Below are 21,503 nucleotides of genomic sequence, written 5' to 3' on the forward strand. Positions count from 1 at the left end.
TGGATCAGAGGCCCCAGTAGTCCAATAGAATAAACAAGCATATTACAGGCCTCGTACTTATGGGCCGACAAACATTAACATTATTTTCAAAATTTTCTACAAATTTTATTTTTTCCCCAACATTCTTACATTTTAACACTTTAAAACCCGAATTACCTGAAATTTATTACTCTTTTTTCCAACTTACACTTTATTGCCTTAGTTTAAGAAACATGAATTTAATACCTTAACAATTATTAATTTTTTTATTTTCATGGAAAATAATTATAAATCAAATACATTTTATTTAACTGAAAATAAAAATAAAATCATGTATATAAAATTATTTTTTTTTTGAAACAGTTAATTATTATATAAAGCAGATGGGGCCCATATACTGTCGCAGGCTGGGCTAGGCCTCATGCTTACAAGGCCAACTCGAAAACATCTCGAATCTACGTTCTTTCCGGCTCAACCGTTTAACATCTATATATACATATATAAAAGCAGAGTTTTTGTCAAAAATAGTAGTTTTCCGCCAAAATATCATTTCTAAAAAAGAAAAAATTTATTATGAATATTGATATATGTGTACTGCAATAAATGACCACTTCAATTATTGTTTGCATTGATTATATCAATTCATTTAATTCAATTTTGAATTTAATTAATTTTTATATTAATTCAAATGTAATTTATGTATCATATGTTTTTTTATTTTTTTACTCAAATTAAAACTAAATTATATTGAAAACATAAATTATATTAAAAATTTTGATCAATCAGTTTAATTAAAAACAGTATAAATAAATTTAAAATACAAATGATTGCAATGTTAAGTATCACTCATTAGGTAAATCATTCAAAAATAAATTGTTCTATTTTAAGTAATTTCTGCTCAAATTACTTACTAAAAAAATATAATATTTAATTAGTTTATTTAATTTTTCTAAACATAAAATTGGTTGAGTGTTAGAAGTTATCATTACAACAAGGTTTTCCAATGAACATTAATTTACCATTTAATGATCATAAATTTTTTTATCTCGAATACATATTATTTCAAAATTACTTTAATTTGAAAGAATTAATGCGTTGTAATTTTCTTCCAAAACCATATGTATATTGTATATCTTGAATTGTCTTCTTAAAAATTCAAATAAGAGAGCATAAAAAAATTAAAAAGATAGATTCAAAAGAGTTTCAAATGGACATTAAATTACTCCCAATAAACATGTTTATTACCCTCAATAATCAGAAAATTTTGACACTCAATGCATGCAATTCGAGATCTCCATAATTTGAAATAGTTAATGTATGATATAATTCTGTCAAAAGCATCAAATATATAATTATCGTCCCTTGGAATGTCTTATTTGAATTTAAAATTATAAATAATGCAATATTGCATATTATATTAGAAACCAATTTCATTCTATTTATCTTACTAAATTTATCTATTCCAAAATAGAATTTTGAAATGACTCATCTTTTCAGCACCATATATGAGTTGAATCATTTCAAGATGTAATGTTCGTTTAAATTTAGATTTGTTCGTTGTTATGAACTACCTACATATGGAAACAACAAGAACAACAAGACACTTTAAAATATGTCTTTCATAATCGAGAAGTAAAAAATATTATTCATCTATTTGTACAAAATTTTAATTATTACGTATTACTAATGTGATAATTTTCTTCTATATTACAAAGTTCACGGATACATGATAGTATAAAATTTCCCGTAATGGAAATGATTAAACCAATTCTAAAGAAAGTAACCATCTTATTAGAAGACACCTTATAAAATTTATTGACATTGTTTTAGAATAAACATAATAAATGTTAATTAAATAACTTTTCTGATTTATACATAATTTACTTATGATCATGTGTTTCATTTTTCTTTCGAAATAATAGACTGTTGTGTATATTATGAAGAGATTTTGTAAATAAAATCACAACCCATTTAGATAAATATATTGATGAAACAATTATTGTTATCATTCAAATGTGTCAAACACGTGTCATGTCACAAAATTCTTTGTAAATGTAGATTTAGACGAAATTACTGAATTTTTTAAAAAGTATTTCTCATTAATTTTATTGAATATGATTTTAAAATATTTTTTTATCACACGTTAAAAAATAATAATATATAATTTCTCAAAAATTAAAGAATTAAATATGTATTAAGGTTGGTGGTCGACATCAATATAATAAACACGTTAAGCATCTTGTCATTGCCTTAGACTAACACAATCTAAAATTTTGAGATATGATAGTGACTATTAGCCAAAAAAATTAATCGACATACGTAGTATTTAATAAAATTTTTTAAAATTACCGAAAAATAGTTTTTATTTTTATTTTTTATAATTATATTATTTTTTCAATTTAAATATTTATTCATTTTCACTAATTTTTAATAATATTATCCCGTGCATCGCACGGGTGAAATACTAGTTTCATTAAAAAAAAAACCGTCACAAAAATTATATCAGCATAACAATCGTGAAAACATAGGATGTGATAGGTTAAGAATTATAGAAACTTTTGCATATCTCCCCTTAACTTGGGACATATGTTAACCCTTGAGGTATTTTCACGTTACACAGTCAGATGGAATCACCTTCACTTGATCCAATAGATAGAATTAACATTTTTTCATTTACAAACGAAAATGTAAATTGTGTAATTCCAATAGATCGTCACCTTTCTTCACTCAGGAACTTACAAGGTAAATGATATGATTCGTCCATCAAAAGGCCTTCAAAACTGCAGCCAGCTGGCCAGAAACTGCAATAATATTGCTGTTCTTCTGGGGCTTGTGTGCCAATGATGACTGATTTTTTAAATGTTAGCGACGCCGCCTCGACTTTTAAAGCTTGAGCAACCGTTCTTCACCGATAATCCATCTGGTTAGCTGGCTTGGATCGACAGCTAGAGCATTATATGATTTGGGGAAAATCCCGAGATCAGCACCAGCTTGGTCATATTCCTTGGCAGCGGTTTCCATTTCTGTTTCAACAGCAAAATCTTCTACGCAGTCGACCATGTTCACTCTAAGAAGATTGGTGTAATATTTTTCTTTTTCAACATCGTTCTGAAAGGCTTCTACTGAAGGTACCTGAAAAGTCCAATGAACTTAAGATGATACAGATCAAAGATGTACGAAAATGAATGCATACAACATAGCACACCGTAAAAAAATGACGATTCTCCCCGACCTTGATCATGCTCATATAATGACATGGTTCTACTGGAGAACAGCATCCATAATTGTCCAAACTCTCTGTCCATGCACACTACGGATTAATAGATGAAGGATGCAATGTTCATACCTGAATAAGTTCAGCATAGTGCCGAAAAATCTCACTGTTTTCATCTTGATCACCTAACAACGTACCACCGCACCAACCACTGGTCTCATCTACCGTAGTCATTGCTAAATATCTATAAATATACGATGGAGTTTCTAAACCGAGTAGACAGCACACAAAAAAAATAAAAATGGAACGAGAAAGAATGAAAGAAAACAAGGTATATTACCGTTGGAAAACATCTTCTTCGTCACTCTCAACAACAGGAGAAAATAGATTAAGTTCACATAATCTATCTTTTTTATCATCATGAGCTCCCCCGTTTACAAATTGATGTGATGCCATCTTTGGTGCAGAGGTACTATCATCGTATTTTCTCTGGCCAAAAAGCCAATTTGGACTTTTGAGCTGTATTTCACTGCAACAGACACATTTTGGTCTTTTGTGAGTTCAATAGTAAATATGATCAAGAGTGAAATGTACCTTCCACAAAAGGCAGATGCACAATTACCAAACTAGACACGATTCCAATTATTCTTCCATAGTCTAAAGCCGAAACAGAGAATAATATACGGTAGAAATAATTCTTTAACGAGAATCACTGGAGTACAGAGCTTGGAAATGTAAACTTATATGATAGTAGCTAAATGAAATAATGTACTTCAAAAGTATCGAAGTTCCAGTTAGTTAATTTCCTCCAAAATTCAAATGACAGATCAGCTCATAGTTTGCATGCAGGTGGATGTCCATGATAAAATGATCCAAAAATTAGAGGTTGTTAGTTCAAGAAGATACTTACGCAGCATCAGGTGCCACACCAAAGCTCCCTGATTTTTGATCTAGCTCGCTACAGAGTCGTACATTCTTGATTGAACTGCATGTTCTCTCTATCAATTTATCAAATGACGTTAACTTCAAACGTGAGAAATCTTCACGGCAAGCTGGAATTGGGGTCAGAGGAATTCTGGCTCTCAAAGGTTTGGCATCTTCCAAAGGACTGTAACTTAGCATCAACAGAATATATATCAAAGCACAGATCGCTTGGGAAAAGGAAAATGTGAAGGTATTGTAATTGGCCTGCTACTGATTAAAATGGTTTTAGCTTTCATAACAACCGCGTTGCTCACTAATTTTTCCTAATGCCTTTTGTGGGAATGAATCACTTGAATAAAGCTAGTTAATGACATCTTAGCTAAAGAATAAATGTTTCAGCGGCCAACAATTTCTGAATCACTTCGCCTGTTGCAAAAAAAATCTGACAATCACTTGTGTTGAACAAAAAATATTAATGGAAACTGAGAAAGTCATGGAGAAGTTAAAATTTTAAATTAAACTTTCTGCATATGAAACAGTAATCATCAAAGCACAACTTTCATCATCCCTTCTCTTACTTTTTCCTATAAGTGGCAATAACCACAACTTGGTTTCCAACATATGATTTTTTTTTTTGATAGTAAACTAATTTTATTATAATAATTGAACGTTACACCCTTCGCGCGAATGATTAATCCGCAGCAAGGTTAAAATGAAAATTTAAAGTTCAGCTCTAATGCATTAAAACAAGATTCAGAAGAATATAAGAAGAAAAAGATAATTTGACATTATAAATTAAATTTATGTCTTGGCCTCCTAGTTTAGCACGAATAATAGCCATTTTGCATCTGTGACTACTTAGACTATACCTTTCAGGCATGAGATCATCTAAAATTCCAGAAACATGAAGATAATAATCTGAATCCAAATCCCAAAGGGCAGGTTTTCCTTCTTGCGGTTGAAAATAACCCAAAAATCTGCACACGTCATTAAACAGGCTTAGAAACCAGACAAATCAGAGAACTCGATTCAGACACAGGGATTTCACAACTTAGATAAGATCTAAAAAAGTAGAAACACCAAGGCTCCACAAGAGACCTCACAAGAGTTCTACAATTGAAAGTTCCTCCAAAACTAAGACAAGACAATAAAGACAGCTCGTAGATGTAGAAGGGGCTTGACTTACAAATTTATTGCATCCTGCTTTTCACCATCTGTGTAAGCATTGCTGTAATATCGTTTTATAGACTTCAGAAATTCCCTAGACTGAGTTGTAGCTTTCCACTTCCCCTGCCTCTCTGGGAACACCTATATTTTGTAAGAAAAGCACCATTTAATCAAAAATTTTACAACCACAAGGAGAAGAAATGGCAATTGAAATGTTCACACATAGTTTGGCATTCAACAGGAAGCCATACAGTGTTGTGAGCTGCCGAGCCACCATATTGCTGCGCCAAGGCATCACCCATGCTCTGGTACATATCCATGAGAGCAGCAGCAATGCTACTATCAGGGTCAACTTTTTCATTGTCCGTCATGCCCAATGCATGAAGTTGGCGACCTAAAGCCGCTAAGCCATAAGCATATTGGGCAACATTTGTACGATCCAAGCAGTCGATGCAGTTCGTCCGAAGAACTCCACTCTGATATCGTGATCCTACATAGCCATTAGTCTCTTTCCTACTCTGTTGACTACTTTCAGACTCCCTGTCTTGTTTGATCAAGGACGTCAAAGAATCGGTGCTGTTATTAATCCTTGAAAGATCTCCAGAGGTGGCTCTTAAATCTCTAAGAGAAGAATCCCTGCAAATACTTGTGATGCACAAAGGATGAGACAATATAAAGGGAGGCACCGTCCCTCCCCTCCAGGTCACATTAAGAAACTGAAGCAAAATGCATGAAGGTTGGTTGAAACAATGAAAGTAAACAACTATAAATACAGAAGAAGTATCACTTTTCTAATCTTCACAACAAAAGATAATGTTTAAATTTAACACTCATGTCTAGATGAAAGTCAACTATTATTACAAATGCGGGGAGTGCTACAATCTGGACAGTGGGCAATCCATAAAATGCATCATAAAAGAATAAAAAATATGGAAGAATAATTTGTTATTGCATAAAAGACATGTTCTATTGTCCGCAACAAAAGAAAAAATACAGAGAAGGCGGGTAGACATCATACATGCATACACTTAGGAGACAAAAAGCAAAAACTGTAGAAACCCAAGAATTTAATGATATTACATTTGACTCATTCCATTTAATATCTATCAACTTCACTACATAGGCCCAACAATTAAGTCATAAGATTTTGTGCCTTGAGAATTAAAAGACCCACCAATGAGATGTCAAAGGAGAGGGATGTCAATACCAAATAGTGCACATCATAAAAGGCTACTTAAGTTCTGAAGCCCAATTCTCATATTTTTTGGCGTCGAATGCATGCTTCAGACATCCCAGTTATCCTTGCACTTGAGCCCAGCCTTTTTCATCTGCTACTAATTTTCCTCATTATTTCTATCATTCAACCCATTGAAATAGTTAATGCGTTTTGTTACCTCTTAATTACTGTTCAAAGAAATATGAGCTTAGTGGTGGACATTCCCTTCTTGTCATTGGATAATTTTGTTATGCATACAGTTCCAAGCCACTTAGCCGATGGCTCATAAGTTTGCAGTTGGTTTTTGCTCTTTCATATTTGGTGTTGTAGGAGATTATTAAAGATATACAAAATATATTGTGATCATGTTTGATTGTATTAATTCTTAATTGGCCAAGTCAGTATATGAAAGAATATTAGTAGGATTTGTGCATATCAATTAGGGTGTATGAATTTGATATCAATGGATCTCGATTAGTTTTATTGTTTTAATGAACAATATATCAAATCTTAAATTCACATTTTATTTACATATTAATAATACAAATTAGAATGAATTTCAAAAGACATCATTATTGGATTAACTTGAAATCCATCCATATTAGCATGAAATATTATATAAACATGCAAGAGGTGGATTTGAAGTTTATGGTCTTACATATCTAAAGAACAAAATTATATTTGAAATTCATCAATCCAAGCGCAGAGATTTCTTAGTTAGAGTTTTTCTTTAATTGGTTACGCTTGTATATGGCAGAGTGTGTATATATCTTTTACGAAGGTTGATGAATAATTAAACAAGAAAATTTCTTTCGACTCTTGTTTCATGGTATCAAGGTCCAAGTTACTATTATGTGTCGGATTGCTCTTAGGCTACCCGCTAATGTCTCGTAAACTCCACGCTCCAGTTGTTCATTCTTAGGTGTGAATGCGGTGTGTGCTAGATCTCCAACATCGTTTGGATTGGATTCTTGGGAGTTGTTTGTATGGAAATAGACAATACTCTCCCTAGAATGCTTTTGGAGTGGAGTTGGGCCCAAGTTCCTAATCTTAACATGGTATCAAAGTCACCGATACTGGTGCCTCGTTCTTCTTTCTTTTTCTTGTAAAACAGCCAATAAAAATTGCCTCCGAGGAATCTTCTACTGTTGTAAGCCAAGTCCCTCAAACACCCAAGTCAAAATCCATTCCAACATTTTTATTTGACAGCCACTCTCTGCAAATCACACAGCACAAATTAAATGGCTGAATTTTCGAGAATGATTTCAGTCCATATTCTTGTCATCAAAGGGAGAGGAATAACTGGGTACTTGATAGGAGCAATAACAGCCCCCACGACAACAGCGGACGATTATAGCTCTTGGGAGGCAGGGCTCATAAATTCTATGGAGCCAAGTATTGGACGGACATATTTATTCTACATGACAGCTACGGAGGTTTGGGCTGCAGTCCAAGAAATTTATTCCGATCTTGAAAACTCATCTCAACGCTTCGAGATTCGGTCAAAAATTCGCAACACCAAACAGGGAAGAGTTACAATTACTGAATATTACAATTCTTTAATGGAACTGTGGCAGGAAATAGATCTCCTATACGAGATTGGATAGGCATGCCCTACTTATGGAAAAAATACAAAAAGATGCTTGAAAGAAAGCAAGCATTTGATTTTTTGTATGAGCTCAATCCGGAGTTGGATGAAGAGCGTGGAGGCTGCTCGGTGTGAAGCCTTTCCGTACTCTCCTTTGTTGAAGTAAAACGGGAAGAAAGCAGGAAACGAGTGATGATTAATCCTTCAAGTCAAGATCCACATCATTTGGAAACACAAGGCTCTGCTCTGGTGACAAATAAACTAGACAAAGGATGAGGATTTCAGCAACCTGACAAAATTCTGTGAGATTATTGTAACAAACCAAATCACACTCGGGAAACCTGTTGGGACTTACAAGGCAAACCCCCTGATTGGAAACCTCGGAAACAGCACTGGCAAATGGCAATTGTGATCGGTCCATGTGGCTGAATCAAATTCAAGCACTACTGCTAGTCTTGAAGAAATGCTATGACAATTTCTCAGCCAAAGTAAGATTTCTGCAGAAGCTGATAGTCAAAGCTCTAAGAATCACACAGCAGTCATGGCACAAACAGGCACAATAAGTCACACTTTTCTGTCAACATCACAGCAACCTTATTGTTAGATTGTCGATGCAGGGGCATCGGACCTGGAGGTATTAGAAAATTACATTGAATGCAACACCAAGATCCACAAGTGGGTCGCAGATGGAAAAACATCACCTGTCGTGGGACAGGGCACGGTTTGCCTACCAAGTATGATACTGAAATCTGTCCTCTTTGTGCCTAAATTGACATATAATTTGTTGTTAGTTAGTAGGATAACAAAAGATATGAACTATGCTGTGATTTATTTCTCCTCTCATTGTGAATTTTAGGACCGTTCTTTGGGGAAGATGATTGACATTGCTGAGAAGAAAGATGGTTTGTCTTACCTTTCGAGAGTCGAGGGTCCCAATAGCGTTAAGTCACAAAATAAAAGGTCTATGTCAGTTGTGTCAAATTCTGAAATTTTGTCATGGCATCAACGTCTAGGACATCCAAGTTTTTCTTATATAAATATTTTGTATCCAAATCTTTTTATCAATGAAGAAAAACTTACATTTCAGTGCGAGCATTGTGTCCTAGCAAAAAAATCTAAAGTAATTTACCCACCTCACATATACAAACCATCTAGACATTTCCAATTAGTTCACAGTGATATTTGGGGTCCGTCTCGAACAATCAATTTGGATAAAAATCAGTGGTTTTTCACTTTTATTAATAACCATACCAGTGTACCCTGGGTAAGGGTTTGTTGGGTGTATTAGATGAAAGAAATCTGAGGCATTTTATTGGTTTAAACATTTCCACAATTTTCCTCGATGTTTTTCAGTCCACAATCCAGATTCTTAGAACGAATAATGGTCCGGAATAATTTTCGAATGAATTATGTCAATATCTAGGGGATTATGAGATACATTATCAAAGTTCTTGTATTCACACCTAAGAAAAATGGGACTGCTGAGAAAAAATCGTTATTTGTTGTAACTAGCTCGATCAATAATGTTCACGAGCTCTGTTCCTAATTTGTACTGGGGAAAGCTATTCTTACATAAACCTATTTGATTTATCGTCTACATTCAAAGACACTTCAATTCAGAATTCCTTTGAATGTTCCTGTCGATTGCTTCCCAAATGTCAACCAATTTAATCCATTGTCCCCAAAGGTGTTTGGTTGCACAGTGTATGTCAATAATAAACAATCACATCGAAGCAAAACTCGACCCTAGAGCATTTAAATGTGTATTTGTTGGATACTCTCGAACCCAAAAGGAGATACAAATGTTATTCTCCCCTTCTCAAAAAATACTCTGTCTCGTGCGACGTGACCTTTTTCGAAAAATGATTTTCTATTCCCACACCCGTCTCCAGGAGAGAATATTGATGAAAACAGACATTGGGGATCTCACCGTGTCACTTTCTATATCACATGGTCTATCTTTTCCAAAGCCACATGATATTTCAGATGTCTTCCTTCTACCCGGGAATTCTGCCTTTCTCGAAACAAAAAATGACCGTGTCTTTACATCACCCACCCACTCGGATCCAAGTCTAGTTCTTATTCATATTCTTGTTTTAAGTCATCAAAGTCCACATCACGATCGAGACGGGGGAACTAAGACTTATGGAACCTCTTTCACACCTATCGTCGAAGACCACAAGCTTCTCAGCAAGATCAATCATTGAACCAAGGATTGGATCCTACTCTGAACAATGACTCTGAGCTACCAATTGCAATACGGAAAGGGGTAAGAGCATACATTAAACATCATATATCAAATTTCTAACATGCAAAATGTTGTCCTCTACTTTTAAACCTTGTACAACAAAGATTGATGGCATTAAAATTCCAAGGATATCGATGAGGCTCTTGAGGATCCAAAGCAGGACGCCATGCAATAAGAAGGCACTGCTTGATACTGAAACATGGGACGTGGTTGACATACCAAATGATATAAAAGTGGAAAGAACCAAATGGATGTTCAAAACGAAGTACAAGGCAGATGGAGAAGTAGAAAGGTATAAGGATCGTTTAGTGGCTCAAGGCTTCACATAGACATGTGGGATATATTATGAAGAAACATCTGCTCCGGTGGCAAAACTCAACTTTATTAGAGTCTTTTTATCTCTAGCAGCTAATTTAGATTGGGAGCTACACAGTGAAGAATGTTTTTTGAAAGAAAAATTTTGGCGAGGAAGTGTATATGAAGATTCCACCAGGGATTGAGTTAGAGCAAGAATGGGGTAAAGACTAAAGAAATTTTAGTACGGTCCGAAACAATCTCCACGTGCATGGTTCATTCAGTTCAGCTCTCACTCGACTAGGGTATATTCAAGCAAAGACTGATCACACTATCTTCATCAAGTCAGAAGCTTAAGGGAAGTTGAAAGAAGAATTTCACGTTGAAGATTTAGGATCCCTGAAATATTTCCTCGGCATGGAAGTTGCTAGAAGTAAAGAAGACACATTTTAATTTCTCAAAGGTAATACATCCTCGAGCTACTAGAAACCGGGAAGTTGGGCTGCAAACCAGTAGGAACTTATTTATCTCTTACACGACCAGACATTGTGTATGTTGTGTGGTGAGTCAATACATACATGCACCTACTCAGAGGCATCTACATTTTGAGATACTTAAAAAGAACTTCTGGAAGATGACTGATGTTCCAAAAGAACGAATTAAGTGTTGAAGATATGTTGATGTCGATTGGGCAAGAGGTTGCGCCAAGCTGTGGGGAAACTTGGTCACGTGGAGGCATTGTTATAAATGACGGGAGGCAGTGGCGGGACGGTCAGTGACCGCCAGGAATTTTTTTAAGCAATAACATTTTCATTTCAAGCTTATTGGGTTTGAAACCCAACAATTCATTATAGAAGACTCATTGTCCGTTTCTTGATGGGCTAAAGCCCGATTGGCCAAAAATACAAAACCCTATAATCGAATGGCTTCTTCTTGTCTTCTCTTTACATTCATCGGCCGCTTCTTCTCGTCTTCTCTTTAAAGTTGATATAGTATCTCGCTTTTTAAAAAAAACTTCCAACCCTTGCACAAATGACTTCTTCTCGTCTTCTCTTTATATGCCTAGGTCGCTTCTTCTTGTCTTCTTTTAAAGTTGATATCGTATCTTGTTTTTCTTTCAAACTCGAAACACTAGCTCAAATGGCTTCTTCTCGTCTTCACTTTACATGCCTCGGCCACCTGCTCACCTGCCTCGGCCATCTATCCAGCCGCCTCCCCCGCCGGATAGCTTAGGGTCGCCTAAAGAGGCCGCCTGATGCAAAGGCGGGATGGTCGAGGGCCACCTACCGCCTTGGTGGTCGTCTCAGCTGCCATTTAGAACACTACACGGAGGAGTAAGAAACAATCAGTTGTGGCAAGGAGTTGTGCTGAAGTGGAGTTCTGTGCTACTGCTCAAGGAGTGTGAGGTTACATGGACTCATGCTGGACTTGCAAATTCCTGTTCACAAACCCACCAATTCGCATAGTGACAGCAAATCTGCCACCAACATTGTGAAGAATCCAGTTCAGCATGACATAATGAAATATGTGAGGATTGATTGAAGTTTTACCAAGAATGAAATTGAGGAGGGAGGTATCAATTAATGCTACATCCCTACTCTTGAAAAGGAAGCAGACATCCTCCCAAAAGGTCTCGCTAAACCAAGTCATAAAGGTTTACTTAGCAAACTTGGATGAAAAATATTTATTCCAAAGCTTGAGGAGTAATGTTGGAGATTATTAAATATACTGTGATTATATTTGATTGTATTATTCCTTAATTGACTTAGTCGGTATAGGAAAGAATATTAGCAGGATTTGTGCATATCAATTAGGGATTTCTTAATTAGAGTTTTTCCTTAATTTAGTTACTCTTTTATAGGGCAGAATGTGTATATATCTTGTACGAAGGTCGATGAATAATTAAGCAGGAAATTTCTTTCAAGTCTTGTTTCAGGTGTCTAATGCATCACACACAAACAAAATTTGTCGTCGATAAAACGTGAAAGACAATTATTCAGCTGCTGTAGTTTCCTGAATAGAACGCTAAACCATAATTCAATTTATTTAAAAATCAAAAAGTAGGAGATCAATAAAACCAAAGCAAGAACATCACTCAGATTATCCACATAGAAAAAACAGGATACTGGGTTCAAAAGGCCTTACAATTTGAAAACCACCCATATAATAATTAAAAATTGTGAAATAATACCTGCCGGTGCTAGTTCTAGAAAGTTGAACAGCCTTTCTGTTTGTAACCAAAGGCTTTCCACTGTAATAAAATCCCGTTAAATCGAGTGCTTCACTTGCAACACCACCCAAAACAGCCAACACATTGGCAGACTTGCTGGAAAAATAAAAAACACTGCGTAATCGGCAGAGAAGAGAAATGCCATGTGGTACATACAATAGAAATACCCATATACCTCTTTGCGAACTTGTGAAAGTCCCAGTGGATAAATTTGAGATGATTTTCTTCTGTAAGAATCTGGTTAAGATACCCCACAGCATTAGCAAACTCACGCCTTAGCATCATTTCTCGTGGTCTTTTCTCAACTTTCTGAAATTGAATTCGTCCATATGAGGAAGAGCAAGTTGTCAAGGAACATCGCATGAAAAACATTTGATTTCAGCTTCCAGCTATTGTAGTAAATGATGCAACTCTTAGCCAGGAGATTCTTATGCTGAGTGAGTAAATGATGCCACAGCAATTAATGAAGCTGTTTTTAAGAAACCACAGGTACAAGAGAAATTGGGCATCAAAATCAACATCAAGAAGCCCATCAATTCACTAGCAGAGGCGGAATAGGGGCAAGAATCATGAAGCACCAGCCAAGTTTACGTAGTTTAGAAATATATCGTGCAATATAAAATCAGATTGCATATCACACCAACAGAAAATAAGACCCTGTGCCTTAGTCTTGAACTGTCTGGATGATGAGTTCAGCCAGACAATTTATTGGATGAGCTTCAAATATCAGGGTGCTAATATAAAATTGTATCATCAAATAACTAAGGAAAAGGATAAGATAATAAACATCATGCAAATCCATAGCACTAAAAGAAAAACTCATAGGGTGGTGGCAATGTTAGAGGCCAGGATATATAGTTTCTGAAAGCCGAAAAAGGGAACCTGGTACAAACCTTTATGAGATTAAGAACTATGATTGGATTGTCATATCTCTCAGCGAGGTCTTCAAAATGCTCTTTGGTAGCCTCATATGTAGGATCATATCGTTGTACTTCATGTTAAAAACCAAAAATTATCTAGAATTCTAGATACGAACAAACAGACGAGGAGTCTATGCCTAAAATGTCCATACACAAAACAGAAAAACATCTCATTCAATCTCACTCACATATAATATCAGGCTTTGGACTCAACCTTGAAGCTTCTTGAGACCAGAAAAGAGGAATGGAACCCCTCATCTGTACAACAGAACTCATTTTTCCTTTGCATGGCCCAGCATCTTCATCAAGGCACAATTTGCTCCGTTTCAACATCATTTGCTACACGCCCATGATCATTAACCCCACGCTTTAAATAACTGCGACCAGTACAAAATAAGAGGATTTTAATCCCTAAAAATCAGATATTTAATTGACTGAAAAAAGGGAAGTGGTTTGATTTTCCAACAGTTTCTACCTGTACATTTTTAAATCTCTCATATGTGGATAAAACAATTATTATAGAAACATTTCATTTAATAAATAATCAGATCTTATAAGAAGAAATTTATTTGCAACCATTACAACACTACATTTCGAAGTTTATGAGTCTGCAACACAAGTTTCAGTTATGCTGTTGGATCCGACATTATTCGCCAAGAAAAATAACTACAAAGAGAACATTAGATGAGCAAAGAAAAAACTTCTGTAAGGAAGAAATATGGTACTTAAGCCAAACATGTTATGGAAAATTAAGATGGAAAGAAAAATGTATACAAACCAGCCTTTCAGTGATACAGTTAGAAAAATTATTCCGGTCACCAACTAAAAAGAATGCAAGTATCAACCACTAAAAAGAAGTTTTACATTAACTTCTTAGATGAGACATTGTATAAACCTTGACTGCTTGAAAAAGCTTACCGTGTCCCTGCAAAATGGCGTGAACGTCTCGAAACCAGAGAAACACAAATATCTCGTCCAAAAATTGACAGTCTAACCTACATTCCATGTGATTTAGAAAAAACAATCAAGAAGATTGTATATAAAAAATGATTACTTATTCTGCCATGCTAAAAAAAAGGTTTGTCCAATTTTCCTCCAGTATAGGACAGGGTCCATCCAAAAATGAAATCCAAGAATAAGTGAATTAAGTCATGAAATAAATTAGGATAATAGGATAGACTCCTTAGTTCACGCTCCTTGTTCTTTGCTATGGAAACATTAATCCACACTTTATGAACACCAGTTTACTTGTACATTATTTTCGGATTTTAGTTAATTTTTATGTAAAATTACAAACAATATATTGAAAATATTTGTTATTATTTGTTATATTCTGAAATTATGATGTGAGATTTTTTTAAGAAAATTAATGATACAACTATATCGTACATTTTTATAATTTCTATAAATAATGTATGAATTTTAGAAAGTGGATGAGATGTGATAATTATGAGCAAGTTATAAAATTACTAATGGTTTTAATGATATTTTTTATGAAATGAAAAAAATTAATTTTTTGTAAGTTGACAGGAGTAATTTTTTCTAAGTTGACAAAAAAGAAAAAAAATGCTAGGAGCCTAAAGTGAAAGTTTATGGCAGTAATGACATCAACATAGCGGAGAAACATAGATGTGATTATATTTAATAACTACAAATTGAATGCAAGTAAGTTGTTGGTGAACAAGCAGGAAAGGATGAAAATATTAAATCAAAAAAACTAAATATGCCACCTGTTTGAAATGTCCATGAACCAGAGCTATAGTCCAGATGGTATTCTTGCATCTTAATCGAATTGCTTGCGTTAGAAAAGCATTCCAAACAAACATGTTTTCATACGGCATCCCTTCTTCTCCTGTTGATGACACATTTTTCTGTAAACTTTTCATTATAGGATATGTATAGCTATAGAAAAAATCTTTTGTCAAATCAACACTGGATAAAAGCTTCTTGTACCTGCAGAAAATGAAACAAATTTTACTAATGAAGAAACGCGTGAATATGGCCTTTAAATCAATCGATAATAGACATATGCATCTACAGATAATTTTTTCATCCATAAGTAATGTAATCCTTCGTATATTTTCCCCAATAAACCACAGGAAAAGGGACGAGAGCTGAAATGGGTGTTCTGCTCCGATATATATTGAAGACAATTGATACTACCAGATCAGTCATGTCCAAAATTGAACCAAACAACGCACAAAATGAAAACTTTGGACTGAAAAGATTAATCGATTTTCTCCCCAGATCATACGAATAAATAAAATCCAAATCTCGATCTAAAAAAGCCCTGCTTGGCATAAGAAGGAGCTAGAGATGCCTGAAGCGCGCCTTACAGCCTTCAGGCACAACTTAAGCTCCATGAAAGGCGCGCCCTTCAGCTCGCCTTTCTCAAGGGGAGCGCCCCTCAGGCAAGCCAGTCGCGCGCCTTTTATAATTGTGATGAAGAATAAAGTTAATCACAAATGTTCATGTGATGATAGCAACACTAAAAGGGATAGCGGGTCTGATGACGGGAGACTGGAAAATAAAATCATAAGGCAACTCTGCCCAATACTACTGCGCCAAAATAGTCTATAACGGAAGTAGATAGAGAAGTTACCGCAACTCAATTTTCGAATGAGCAACATCAGTTTGAACTGAAACGTGAGGAATGGTAATTATTTGGCTCTCATCTATACTATATATAGCATGGCCGCAGATACTTCCAATCTGCCGACGCTTTGTCACAAGTATCAGGTAATATGATTCCAAGAAATTAATGCAGCCTTAAACCAACAAAAAGGAAGAAACCACTATGTGAGATTATGCAAGGGCACAAAGAAACCATTCTAACATCAGAAATGCATTTAATAAAATTGAACTTCAATAAGTGATTCATTATCTAGACTTACCAACAATGCCATATACCTTGGCAACAAAATTTAACCCTCCAGTGGCACGATTTCCCTCAGCAATCCTTTGAAGCAAGCTCTTGACTTCTTGAGGAGGGTAAACCACAGGGTCTTCACTAATATTCAAATCCGAGGGTTCCATTCTATCAATCTTTAACACCCTAAAAAATCTCTTGTTTCTACTACTTCCAATCAAATAAAACCTCTGAAAATAATTGAAGGAAATGTCAGAACGCATAAAAAAAATGCATTTAAAAAGCTACCATTAGCTGTAGAAATTGTTGACTATGTTCATACATCCCAATCCCTCAGATCGTAAAAGAAGCCTTACCCACTGTGACATAAAACTTTGTCAATGGCAGTTTAATAAAATCATAAAACAAAATGGAGCTCTAAAATTCAACTTATGCTCACACAAATTCTTTTATTATTTTCAATTCCAAGGCTTCAACTCTTTGTATCTAAGTACTATGTGAGTTCACCTCGGAGATCGTATAGAGCACTTTGTTAGCAATTCAAATGGTACACACAGTATCTTTTTTATGCTGGAGAGTAAGTGTTCCTGCCAATACAATCAGCAAGTGGATGCAACAAAACAGAAAAGTAAATTTCTCGATAAAGCAAATTTCAATCAGATCAATCTTATTAAATATTCGAATGAAAAATAGAGGAAATTAAAACCAATAAACTATACACACCTGATATATACCAAAAAAATTAATGACAAAATTATGCACTGTCAAGTAGAACAAGTCCAGTACACTTTCCATTTTCTTAAGAGAAATAAACGAACAACAGCGGAAAACAAAAAGAAAACTTCCCACAGAACCTCGGTCATCACTTTCACAACCAAAAAGATACCCTAACAGCCAAATTCGCTGAACCTCGGCCATCACTTTCACAACCAAAAAGATACCCTAACAGCCAAATGCGCTAGCTTCAACTTAAACCATGGAGAAACTAATTGGAACGAATAAAAAATGAAGACCTCAACACGAATCCATCGATTAATTACTACATTACCGCGCGAGTTTCGTACAGGCGGAATTTCTCCAGAGAATACGAGTTCGGATCGGGTGTGGCTTCCGGATCATCGCGCTGACGAATTTTCATAGAATTAGGCCCGGATTGTGGCGGAAGATTCACGGAATTTGATTTCATAGTCTCGGGTCTAGCCATTTGGAAACTATCCAAGAGAAAGGATCTATTAACTGATAAATGAATTAATTAAAATCAATTTGAAGGTTTCCTTCAGTCAAAACCTTGTACCTTCACAGCTTTCCTTCTTTCCGCCATTTGTGCCCCTTCCTCCAAGCCGTCAACTAAATCGCGTGCAACTAGAAAAGTGTCTATAACTCGCATTTCTTTTGACACGTTTTATAAAATAATTCCGTACATAGAAAAAAATTCATCGATATATCAAAGTTATTTGTTTTAATCCAAATACTAATATTAATTGCTATTTTCATGAGATTTTAATTAACATTCAGTCTAACTTATTTTTTATTAGTAAATATAGTATAAATAAGTATATATTTTTAATGTTAAAAATTAATAAAAATATTTTCTAAAGGGACAACCACAACCAAGCTAGTACCATATTTAATTTGGATACTCAATTTTACAATATATATTTAAATGTAAGAGTAGGTCTCTTGTGAGACGGTTTCGTCAATCTTTATCTGTGAGACGGGTCAACCCTACCGATATTTATAATAAAAAGTAATACTTAGAGTATAAAAAGTAATACTTTTTCATGGATGACTCAATTAAGAGATCTATCTCACAAAATACGACCTGTGAGACCGTCTCACACAAGTTTTTGTCTAAATGTAATATTAAAGACCATTCAAATAAAATTTATTGATGAGTAGATTCTTGTGAGACGGTCTCACGGATCTTTATATGTGAGACGTGTCAATCCTACCGATATTCACAATAAAAAGTAATACTCTTAGCCTAAAAAATAATAATTTTTCATAAATGATCAAAATAAGATATTTCGTCTCACAAATACGACACGTGAGACTGTCTCACGCAAATTTTTGCCTTTATTGATATAGTATTTTATCCATATTTTTATTTTTGTTCATCATAGTGTATTATTAAGATCTGGAAAAGGTGGTATAAATTTAAAAAAATATATTATTGAGAGAGAACTATAAATATATTATTTTATATTTCACATAAATCAAATAATGAGTTTATTAATCACAAGACATATTAATTAATAATTTTGAAAACTTCTTATTACAATTTACAAATTAAACAAGTACTAATTAGCTTCAATTATTAATTTATTATAAAGAATTTTGAAATCTATATCAATAGAAATTTGCTGTCAAAATAGGAAACGGAATCAAGAAATAACAATGAATTTTGAAGGTGATATATCAACTTAAAATTTAAGAAAATAATGATTAAGACCACATATTTTCAGCATTAACAATTTTTTTTAAATATAATTATTACAAAGTTCATATAACATTAAACACCGCTAAACAATGAAATTATATATATTATATTATATATTATTTGTTTATATATATGTATGTATGTATGTATATTTCCGTAGTAAAGATATGGATGACATAGTTTCATTATCCATTCAAACCTCAAAAATCTCTAAAACCAAAAAAAGAACATTAACCCAGAAAAACGATGAAGAATTTGTGGTCGATCAGTAGCACTGCCCTCATCCCTCAAACATCGATGTTTCGCCAGCCCCACAGTACTATCAGTAGTGCCTCGGAGAAAGTAGGAAAGCAACAAAGTCGAGAAAGAAATATTTTCACACTACATGCAGCAAAATCTGCTGGCTTCTCAAAGATTTCTGTATGTACACTTACGCTTCATATATATACACCCCCTTTTTCTCAGTTTTTTTCTGGAAATTATCCTTCTTAATTTGGAATTAGAAACCGAGCTTTGTTGGTAATTAGTATCATATATAAGTGGTTCAGGGAGAGATAAGTGTAAGTATATTTCTCTATGGTGTTTCAGACAGGCACAAAGTGCCAAAAATGTAAAGGGCAAGGTGCGATTGAATGTCCGGGATGCAAGGTTGATGTTTAGCCATATGTTTTGATACTATGATTCTTGGACTGAATAGTTTGTTCATTATATTTTTTCAAATTCATATGCAGGGAACAGGAAAGAACAAAAAGAATGGCAATATATTTGAGAGATGGAAGTAAGTTAGCTCTATATATATATATATCATGATATTTAATCTGATTAATTGTTCGTGATCTTGATAATGTAATTATATTTCGAGTTCAATTAAATTGTGAAGGTGCTTCGACTGTCAAGGATTTGGGCTCAAGAGTTGTCCTGTTTGCGGCAAAGGAGGATTGACGCCTGAACAACGGGGAGAAAGATGATTAATATAATATAATTCGAAGTAATTATGTACTTTACATTACATATATATGAGACAAAATCATGCAGCCTATTTTTATGCAATTTTACATGCGCCTTCCTGGAAACTTTACTTTCTTGTTATTGAATAGCTTGAAGGAGTAAATAAAAGAGCCGTTTCACCCTGCAGAAAACCAGGAATCCACAAGCGATTGAGAATACCGTCATTTAAGCAAAAACCCTCGCAAATTGACTATAAATACCCGCATTTTCTATCCATTTTCCTCCACCCCACTTCACTACACTTAAAATGTTAACAACACTTAACATTTTTATCTCTTACACGATTTTAGTTTCGATTTAGGGTAAATTTTTTCGCTTTAATTTTTGGTAAATTTTAAGTGTAAATTAAGATTAGGATTATTGTTAGGATAGTAAGATTGTAAGTTTTTTTATATTTATTAAATTATTAAAAGTAAATTTTTTTATTTTACTGAAAATATTAACGACGGAAATCATGAAAAAATCGTCGCTAACTTTAAGGCTAACCGTCGCTAAAAAGGTTTATTAAACCGTCGCTAGACGGTTTTGCATAAATCCGTCGCTAATTTTATTTGAAAACCGTTGTAAATTGTAGCTACAACAACGGTGAAAAATCATTGTCTTTAAGCGAACCCTTTAACTACAAGGGCTTTAACAATGGTTTTTCAGACACCGTTGTCGTATGTCTTTTTTTTTTTTAGTGCGAACCATTATTTGGCTCGGGTTTGCGTACAAGCATATCTAAATCAGCTTTACATTAACATGGGCAATCAGCCGATAAATAATACTTCGAGAGTACACATGCATCGATTCATGAGAGTATTATATAATTTTATTATGTCACAAGTTTCCACAAATTTATTCATGTGTTCTTATTGGATAAAAGTACTAAGGTTATTATAAACCTTAATTCACGACAGAACCTTGCAGTTTATCACCCACAATACTCCAAGTTCCCATTTGAAAGGTGAATTACACATCCCTTAGGCAACTGGCAGCAGTTCGCGCAACTAGCATTCAGCACTCTTATCCCATTGCAGATCACGTATTCCACATCAAAGCAGTACAGAGGGCAAACCACTCCCATGGCTATGTCACTCATTCCCAACAAAAAAATGCTTGCTGTCACCCAAAAAAAAGAAAGTAGAATTGCAGAGACCATCACAAACAAAACACACACAGTGAAATAATAAGCAATATTTCATGTCACTAAATTGGTAGATAAACGGAATAATGTAGCTTCATAATTTTAGCACATCTCCTAACAAGCTGTTAGAGAAGAGGATTTTGTGTATTTTTTGGTATGATTATGTTGCACGTTATCAACCTTTAATAGCATATTAATAAAAATACGTTTACCCAATGCTATTAGGATTCGTAATCTTAATCCCATTAGTATTCATTTATTATCATTAATTAAAATTTTC

The 21,503-nt window shown here is 34.3% G+C and overlaps 2 protein-coding genes and 1 long non-coding RNA gene across 3 annotated transcripts; 1 reads left to right on the top strand and 2 right to left on the bottom strand.

The window, feature by feature from the left end:
* Positions 1–2,525: 2,525 nt before the first annotated feature.
* LOC142524438 (phosphatidylinositol-3-phosphatase SAC1-like) lies at positions 2,526–17,999 on the bottom strand. Its single transcript, XM_075628444.1, is given in 17 exon segments — positions 2,526–3,111; positions 3,326–3,437; positions 3,534–3,722; positions 4,104–4,301; positions 4,987–5,094; positions 5,304–5,425; positions 5,536–5,920; positions 12,822–12,956; positions 13,036–13,169; positions 13,754–13,851; positions 13,969–14,089; positions 14,091–14,157; positions 14,699–14,775; positions 15,511–15,733; positions 16,383–16,548; positions 16,675–16,879; positions 17,698–17,999. Coding segments are annotated over 17 exon segments (2,745 nt in total). The 5' UTR covers positions 17,854–17,999; the 3' UTR covers positions 2,526–2,862.
* On the bottom strand, positions 17,379–17,691 carry LOC142524439 (uncharacterized). Its single transcript, XR_012814891.1, has 2 exons — positions 17,559–17,691; positions 17,379–17,503 (listed from the first exon to the last, which is right to left on the bottom strand). It is a non-coding gene; the product is annotated as an uncharacterized LOC142524439 (long non-coding RNA).
* Positions 18,000–19,238: 1,239 nt separating the features above from the next.
* On the top strand, positions 19,239–20,162 carry LOC142524656 (uncharacterized). Its single transcript, XM_075628704.1, has 4 exons — positions 19,239–19,509; positions 19,678–19,737; positions 19,821–19,867; positions 19,970–20,162. The coding sequence occupies exons 1-4, from the start codon at positions 19,336–19,338 to the stop codon at positions 20,055–20,057; spliced, it is 369 nt and encodes a 122-aa protein (XP_075484819.1). The 5' UTR covers positions 19,239–19,335; the 3' UTR covers positions 20,058–20,162.
* The last annotated feature ends 1,341 nt before the right edge of the window (positions 20,163–21,503 follow it).

The sequence above is a fragment of the Primulina tabacum genome, chromosome 14, assembly GCF_025594145.1.
Source record: "Primulina tabacum isolate GXHZ01 chromosome 14, ASM2559414v2, whole genome shotgun sequence".
NCBI classification, from domain to species: Eukaryota; Viridiplantae; Streptophyta; class Magnoliopsida; order Lamiales; family Gesneriaceae; genus Primulina; species Primulina tabacum.

Coding starts and splice junctions, on each gene's coding strand:
- LOC142524656 (XM_075628704.1), top strand. CDS start 19,336: ATGAAGAATTTGTGGTCGATCAGTAGCACTGCCCTCATCCCTCAAACA. Junction 19,738..19,820: donor TTGAATGTCCGGGATGCAAG/GTTGATGTTTAG, acceptor ATTCATATGCAG/GGAACAGGAAAGAACAAAAA. Junction 19,868..19,969: donor AATATATTTGAGAGATGGAA/GTAAGTTAGCTC, acceptor TAAATTGTGAAG/GTGCTTCGACTGTCAAGGAT.